Source organism: Halichoeres trimaculatus, unplaced genomic scaffold, assembly GCF_033239565.1.
Source record: "Halichoeres trimaculatus isolate MK-OKI-2021-1 unplaced genomic scaffold, fHalTri1.1 fHalTri1_scaffold_13, whole genome shotgun sequence".
Taxonomy (NCBI): Eukaryota; Metazoa; Chordata; class Actinopteri; order Labriformes; family Labridae; genus Halichoeres; species Halichoeres trimaculatus.
The window spans coordinates 16,981,648-16,989,939 of NW_027437191.1; the positions used below are offsets into that span (position 1 = coordinate 16,981,648).

Here is an 8,292-nt window from a genome sequence, read left to right on the forward strand (position 1 = left end):
TTTCTGAATCATGTTCCATATATTAACAATTAGATTACATTTTAGATGCATTTTCTGACACAACCCTCCTCATTTGTTTATTTAGGCTTGGGACTGGTACGAATGTGACCATTAGCATTCGACTCTCCTGTAGCTGGGCAGGAATACCGCTGAATAACAGTAAGAGCAATTTAGGGTTGAGTAACATGCTCATCACTGACAAAAGCTCCTGTCAGGATTTCTTAACTGGAAAAAAAAAACTAAATTTAAACCCAGCAAGACAAGTGATAATTTCCTTGTAGTGCTTTTTTTTTTCTTTTTTTATATCTGACATAATTTTTCTGGGGAAAGGTGTCAAACCAAGTGTTAAACTACTTGCTGTGGAGAGCACCTCCTTTCACCTTTTTCAGGCTTAATATGCTCAGTGAGTAACACATTTGACTGTTAAGAGAGGGCAAGATGAGACTTTCCTGTGAGAAAGCACAGATCCCACTCAAAGCAAGGGATTCTGTAAAAAAAAAAAAAAAATCCAACACAACTTTCTGAAGTGGCTCAGCCCACCTGTGAATTTTCTGCACTTCTCAAAAGCAGCACTTGAACTTAAATCCTGAACTGTCTGTGTTCAGCAACTCGGTCCTTTTCCTTGTTGTGCAACATGCTTGCAGGCCTCAATCCCTCGTTCTCAGTTCCCTCTAAGCTCTTGATAAGGAAGTAGCCTGATTTTTTTTGTCCTTTCCAGCGAGAGTGACCTAAAAGACGACGGGAGATGGGGGAGGTATGTGTTACAGTGCAATAGCCGGTAAGTCTGGCAGTAACCACAGCAGAGCAGTGAGCACATGCTTATGGAGGGAGGCTAATCAGCTTTCTGTAGATGGGTTAATGTCCTTACAGTGGCTGAGAGGGGGGCCTATATTTAGCGTCCACTCCTTTCCCTCTTAACAGGGGATAACATTGGCCCCGTTCTCCTCTCTGAGGCTCATCTTTTCGCAGCTCAAATTCCTCAAGAATCCCACACAGGCACAGATGAAAGGCATTAAGGACAAAAATTGAAAAAAGAAGGAGTTAGGATGCTCAAACTTAGTTTTCTTACATGAGACAATAAAAAAGTAAAGGGTAACCTGATCAAAGAGGCACCAGACCTGAACTTTTTAAAGGTAGTACTCCAAGAAATAAGGTAAAAGTTCAGGATAAACACGGAATTTTAAAAAATAGGACAAAAAAGAGACAGACTGAAGAGAAAAATATCAAAGACATCATGAAAGAGAGAATCTAAGCAAAGTATTTTTTCCTAGTGTCAGCAGGGAAAGTGACATCTGGAGGCTGAGGCCTCTGGGCATTAAGAGAGACGCAGACCTGGAGCCAATCTTCTCAGTCAGCTCCCATGTGTCCCGGGACTTCCAGGCTCTGCTGGTAGTAAGGTCTGTGCATTTCATGAAATCTACCTGCTGTTGTTAAACACTCAGAGCTAATGAAGCTTGGCAATCCGACGATGACGGCAGTTCGGGGTTCTTGACGTGAATCATGACGTCCCTTGAAGGGGAAATCCGTTACGTTCAGCTGTCACTTGCTGGCAGCTGCTGCTGTGCCCTGTGGGATTGTGCGGTTGCCTCAGGGCGTTGACCTGCTGAGTCTGGGCCCTGTGGTTCTCCACTAGCACGAAGTTCAGGAGGGTCAACACTTCTAGGAAACCTGTAAATCTCATGCGTGGGGTATGAGTGAGAAAAAAAACTGCAACACCTCTCGTTTGATGCTGTTTTTTTTTTTTTTCTTTTTTTAAACTTTTAATTCTCAAGTTGGTCAACTTGAACACATTATCATGCCATTTTTTTATGTCCAAACAAGAGGGCATTTGCAAACAAGACGCAAATTAATGAAACAATCTCTTTAGAGCAACACAAACCCATACAACAGCTCAGAGCACGCACACACAATGAACATAAGTCAGATCTGTATCTTCACAAAGCTGCTGTGTTCACCTGCACTGCTCCTCATCAGCCAAAAAAAAAAACACAAAATCGCACACACCACACACGAAAAAGACTCAACAACACAGCTTTGAATCTTCCTGCTACATCAGCCAAACACAGACTGTACAAAAATAGAGATTGATAGAAAAATAGGAGATCTGCCGTGTTTGAGATAATATGCTGAGTCTTTTGCACTTGTAAAGTTGAAAATGTACAGCTGTTATTTTAACAATCACAAAAAAAAACTTCAACTCAAATATCTGTGTGATTATTTATCATCCCTACTTCGCCTTTATCCCTCTGTCTTTGGTGCTTCTCCATGCTTAGATGAGATAAGAGTTTTTTCTCTGCTCACACATCCTGAATCTAGCTCTTCTGTAAAAGAGAGGATGGAATATACGTTTGCTAAGTCATCTTTAGGCTTAATGCAGGCTTTTTTTTTTTTTAGTAAAACATTTGCTTTGGTGTCTGACTCTACAAGCAGCATAGCTTTACTCAACATTCAAAACTTGCTCTGCTGCTACATCCGTGCACACATAATCCTTCCTCCACCCCTCTGACAAACACAGTTTGTTGTATCACTGTGTGGTGCAGACTTTCTCCCTTTTTTTCAACACCTCAAAAGGAAACTTTTTTTCCAGTACATAGTGCATGTAAAAGGATTGCAACTGCTTATCCATAATTTTGAAAGAGGAAAAAATCAACATGATTAACGTGGATTGACCGTTAATGTGTAAGGGTTTCAATTTCTCTGGTTTAGTGAGACCGAGAGAACTGGTTGTTTATGTAACGAAATCAATTTCAAACACAACGCAAACCAGCTTTACTTTCTGTTCCAGATTCAATCAGAACTTATTGCTGCTCTGTAGAGTATTTGACCACAAGTAGCTCAGTAGAGCAATGCTATTTTAAAAAAAATGTTTGTCTTGTGCATGCACATCAGAACTCATGTATACGTGCTGAGATCAGTTTCAAAATGGCTAGTGGTGAAACGCAAGTGTTGTCTAGTTTAACACCTTTTATTTCCCAAAGCAAAGGTTGGTGTAAACAAAACACAGATTAAAAAACAAGATATTTTTGAAAGGAATGAACTGCTCTCATAATTAGGGCTGAACGATTTTGGAAAATAATGTAATTGTTATTTTTTTTTTACCATTGTTGTGATTGCAATTTTTTGGGAGGGTCTTTTGTCTTCTTCATTATTCTCTTAACACAACCAATAAATCATTATTTTGTATGACTAACGTGATTGTTAACACATAAACAATTCAATTCTCCAATGCATGAATTGATACCAACAACATGTCTTTATTTAATTAGAATAATCACCATAGAAAATTGTCAGATTAATTTAACTTCAAGCCTTGTAGACGTGTAATTTTTTTTGCCATAAAAAACAGTATATTGACTTTTGCTGGTATTAAGGAAGAACAAATACAAGTTACTGTATTCCCTTCAGGTCTGTGTGCATTTTTTTTTTAACTGCGGCCTTTTGGATTTGAAAATTGCATTTTATTACATTGCGATGTTGGCTTCATTTCAATTAACTGTTCAGCCCTACTTATAATTCTGTATCACCTCAAGGACACACGTTTTGTCTCCTTTAAGTGAGTGTCAGATGAGCATTTCAACATCCAGACCTCTTTGTTTCCTTTCTCCTCATTAGATTTCCTCTTTCTCTCTGATTTAATAAAAAAAGCTTTTTGGTTATCAAGCAGTGTCTACTCCACCTTATTGTGCAATCCCCCAAAAACTGTAGATAAGATTTTTTTTTTCCCTTTTATGCCAAATCTCCTTAACAGTTGTTTAACATAACCCTCAAAATGATCGTCTTTACTCTTGAAACCATTTTCGATTCAGTTCAACCCTCCTCCCTCTCTCTACAGATGATGAGATTATGTTGTTACTTCCTCTTTAGTAATCAGGATGTGTGTGTTCGTCCAGCAGGACTGCAGATAAGAGCAGACTCTTTAACTAAATGTCGTCAAAACTAAAAAAAAATCCCAAATCTCCCCTCAGCATGAAGGACTTTCCTCGCCATGCTGCGAGTAAACTACCCATTCCACAGTACATTCATTATCACCTGTCCAATCGACAGCTCTTTAAAGAACCACAAGATATCTTTTCCCTTTAGGCTTCATCTAGGCACTTGAAGAAAGTTATTCCTGTACAGAAATAAATCATGCATTGCATTGTTGTCTCATTTTCCCCCAAAGGATTCAGAAAGATTAAATCAAAGTAGATCTTTGGATTTGTAAACAGTATCCAGTTCCTCTTTTTGCATTGTCTGTGAAATGGTCCAAACACAGTGCACATAGAAAGGGTCAGAGGGTCAGCATTGTTTGACAATAAATCAGTATCTGAAGCACGTTGCTGGTGTCCTGTGTCACTCTCCGGGGATCGATCTGGTTTGGTTTTCGTGTTTATTTTTGCTCATGTTCATCATTTGAAGTTTGAGTTCCAGTGAGCCGTAACTCACACCAGAAAAGAGAGACATCATCCCATCCAGGCAGCTGGTAACTCCAAGGCCAAGCTTGAGAATGGTCGACCGCATGGTCGAGAGAGTCATCAAACTGGTGGTTCGACTCTCTTCCTGTGTGCTCGACTCTCCCTGCTGTGGCGCCCTATGAAGAGGGGAAACCCTCTGGCCCACTGCCTGATCCAGCTTACTTCTCCTCCTTCCTTGATTCCTTTCTTTCATTTATTCTCTTTGTCTCATTTCGCCTCCTGGGCTTCCTGCCCTTACTCATGCTAAGGAAGAGATTAAAGATCTTTATTCTTCCTTTTCGGGAGTTTAAGTTCCATTTGATAAGAGTGCATGATTGTACACTTTAGTTACAGGGCAACCAGGTGGCGTACATGGGGTGTTGTGGTGGAGACAGGTAATGTTGAGGAGTTGGGGGAGGGCAGGGGTAGACAGGCTGTACTTGTGCTACGTAATAGTTGCTGAAGTTGCCATCTGAAACATAAGGTGCTGGCTGGTAGAAGCAGGTAACGTTGGCAGCGTTGGGGATTGCGTTCTGCTCGGCCAAAACCCGCAGAGCCAGTGACGAGATGAGGCTGAGCGTCTGCCGCCTCTCGTGGCCCATCAGGCACACCGTACTCTCCTGCACCACGTCGTAAAGCGTGGCCAGGTAGTCGTACTTTCTGTCCTCCAGGTCTACAAAGTGGTTCTGCAGATAGGACTCCAGCTTCCTCCTCTGCTCGCCCACATCAGGAAAGTCTATGAAAAACCGCGAGCACATGTAGCGCTGCAGCAGTTTCATCTCGTTATCCGCAGCTGCTCGGAAACCCCGCACCAGCAGGTGGCAGTATTTCAACAAGCCCCCACCTCGAATCTCCTCGGGGCTTCTCGTGCAGATGAGGCGCTTGCGCAGGTGATCGAGGGCTGTCGGGAAGTCGCCGTATACGCTCTCGCCAAGGATTGTGGGGTGAAAAGTGGCTGCCATGGGGTGCTCGGAGCACTCGTAGAAGAGGAGAAGTGAGTCCAGGCGAATCTGGAAGGAGTCCACGCTGAACTCAAACTGCCGTCGGAGAGAGTCCACAAACTTCAGTTCCACATTTTTGCCACGGTTGTTGGAGAGTGAGATGAGGCTCCAGCGGTCTGAGTCATTGCAGACTTTAACCATCTTCTGCACATAGGCCTCCTGAAACCACATCAAACATCAGGTGTGAATAAAGGGAGGTCCTCATATCTTGAGCCAGTAAAACATAAAGGAAAGAGAAGATTATTCATAGATTTAACTCTCTTCATATTACAAATGTGTCATAAAACAAACAAAGACAAAGACATTTCACCCAGTTTTTAAAAAATTCAGAGCTAATACTCTCTGTATGGGGGCCACAGAAAAGAAAATGTGTCACACTGAATTTTTTCCATCACACAGAGGCCTCCTGCCTTCCCTGTCCACTTTAACTCCTCCTCCTTTCATTTCCTTCTTTCTCAGCTGTGATAAAGTGCTGGTTCTCTCTCTATAGTTTATAAAAGCTCGACTTTTTTCATTAATAAAAGTTTCAATTTACTCATGGTGATGTTTGCACATGACTGTCCTATGCTAACCTGAAAATCTCCCCGACAAGGAAAACATATTTCCTAACAGCCTCTTTTAATGACGGACATTAATGTTTTGAGTCATAAAATCCTCCAATTGGTCTGTTAGTGTCGATGTTGCGCTGATCACATCTGTTGGTGGGCCATTAGCCGCCCGGGTAGTCCTCGGTATCTAGGTAACTGAGGCCCGACTTATTAATGTGGATCCGACTCCAATTGGATTAGACAGAATCCTCTTTGAATTGGAAACCGACCTTTTTACTATTTGGAGGCTTATAACTGTGCTGGTTGGATGAATTCAGGCCAGATCTCATCTTGTTTATGCAGGCTGTAATTCGGTCAAATGTAAATGAAAACAGGAAATATCCGCGTGCACTTGTTGCGCATAAGTGTAGAAGTGTTCGTGCGTAATGTATGCATATGAGATAACGGAGAATAAAGTTTTAAGCATTTCAACAAAAAATAGTTGAGAACACTTTGACAAACCATATGATCGATCTATGTGCATTAGAACTATGCTGTAACTAAATATACTACCTTTAAAGTCACGGGTGTGATCTTTTCCTTATTCACTCCCTCGGGCAGGAAGTCTAGAAGAGAGTCAAGGACTATATCTTTTACTATCTGGAACTCCATCTCTCCCTTCAGCTCGGCGCAGAATATCAAGTCCAGATCTTTCCATCCCAGACCGCTGTCCTCGTGGAGGACGTAGCTGGCCGCAGAGCCGTTCAGGCGCACCTCCCGGACATGTATCCGCTTCTCCTCCATGCGGCTCCGGACCACCTTGACGATATCCCGCGGCTTCACCTCCAGAGTGGGGAAGCTCCAGCGGCCGTGGATGGGGATGGAGCCGGTGAGAATGGTGTCCAGCCGCTGCACTTGCTCCCAGTTGAGCACACTGAGGCTGATGCTCTCTCCGTCCGAGCAACTGTCAGTCGCAGAGCACTCGCTGTCGTGCATGATAGAATGAGGTAGACGGAATGATGTAAACGCACAAACTTTCCACCAACTCCTGCAGGAGTTGTGGTATCAGCTAGCTGCAGCTTTCTGTAGAATTTGACTTTCAGAGCTGCTGTCTATCATCATAGCACGGTACTGGACCAAGAAGCGACTCTACGCATGACGGAAAGAACCAGTTGGGCGGCGTTATGCTTGTCCTACTTCTTACATAAAGACTGCACTCCAGACAAATTCAATTCATGAGCTTTCCAGCCGTAAGGCTTAGTCACCGTCCAGCATCTGCTGCCCCGCTGCGCGCTGCGCTCCGCTCCGGTGCTGTCGCCAAACTCTGGAAAGCAGACATAAACTATGAAGCTGGAAATGATTGTTCCTCGACTGTCAGCATTTTATTACGTCCCAAAGGCGCACTGACGCATCCATCCCATCCAAGAAAACGTCTCTTTCAACACAGAAGTTCCTGTATTCTTGGTCTCACCTTTACGCACGGATTTTGCGCGTCCCTGCAGCGTAAATAAAAAAAAACTCTGGGTAACGCTTTAAGACTGCCACATGTTCCGCTTTACACCTCCTTTCAGAGAGAAGTGCACGGCTGTATTCTCCACTACATTTTGGGCGTTTGTTGCTGAGTGGATTCTTCGTGATGTTGTAAAGGTCTCACTCCACAGCTGCTGGAGAAGTTGTGTACAGCCGTTCTTCCCGTCTGAGAAGCATCGGGGCGGGTCTCATTGATTGACAGCCCCGAGCCACTAATAGCTGCCGCTGCATCCCACTGTTACTATGATTGACTGCAAGCCGGGAGACAGAGGCGTGTCTAGAGAGTGGGCGTTACGAGCGAATAAAGGGAGACAGACCCCCTTTCTCCTTTTCTTTAAACCTTTTCCTCTGCTCCTCTTCTCAGATAGATCTGCATTATGAACAAACTCAGATTATCATCACTAGAAGATTAAATTTACTTTGAAAAAAAAAATAAAAAAGCCATCAACAGTTTCTTTTCTGCTGCAAAATTTTCTCACGTGACAGTCTTCGCTATATTTTATTTGAATTTACTGTAGAAACAAGATTGCTTGGTTAATCTGTTACATTCAGTTTAGAAAACAGATTTTAAAAAATGTCCAAAATGGCTATATTGCACCAGAGCAGCCACTCAAGGTCTGAGAATTGTGCCTTTGATTATGTGCTTTGACCCAACGCCCCCTTGAGGTGGTGTTCTCATCTGTCTCCATCACTGCAGGGACTGTGTGTACAGAAGATTTGACAAACTAGAGGCTAAGTTGTCGAAAACTTGAGCCCTTATTCTTCCTGTTCTCTATATGCTGTATTTTTCATTTCCACTAT

At 42.9% G+C, this 8,292-nt stretch overlaps 1 protein-coding gene across 1 annotated transcript; it reads right to left on the reverse strand.

Moving 5' to 3' along the window:
* Positions 1-1,817: 1,817 nt before the first annotated feature.
* On the reverse strand, positions 1,818-7,638 carry LOC141801493 (terminal nucleotidyltransferase 5A-like). The gene is made up of 2 exons (XM_074684541.1): positions 6,535-7,638; positions 1,818-5,593 (listed from the first exon to the last, which is right to left on the reverse strand). The coding sequence occupies exons 1-2, from the start codon at positions 6,955-6,957 to the stop codon at positions 4,778-4,780; spliced, it is 1,239 nt and encodes a 412-aa protein (XP_074540642.1). The 5' UTR covers positions 6,958-7,638; the 3' UTR covers positions 1,818-4,777.
* Positions 7,639-8,292: the final 654 nt, after the last annotated feature.

Bases quoted from the DNA above. Each gene is read 5' to 3' on its own strand.
- LOC141801493 (XM_074684541.1), bottom strand. From the start codon at position 6,957: ATGCACGACAGCGAGTGCTCTGCGACTGACAGTTGCTCGGACGGAGAG. The intron at 5,594-6,534 runs GTAGTATATTTA...ATGTGGTTTCAG, and splicing joins TCACACCCGTGACTTTAAAG to GAGGCCTATGTGCAGAAGAT.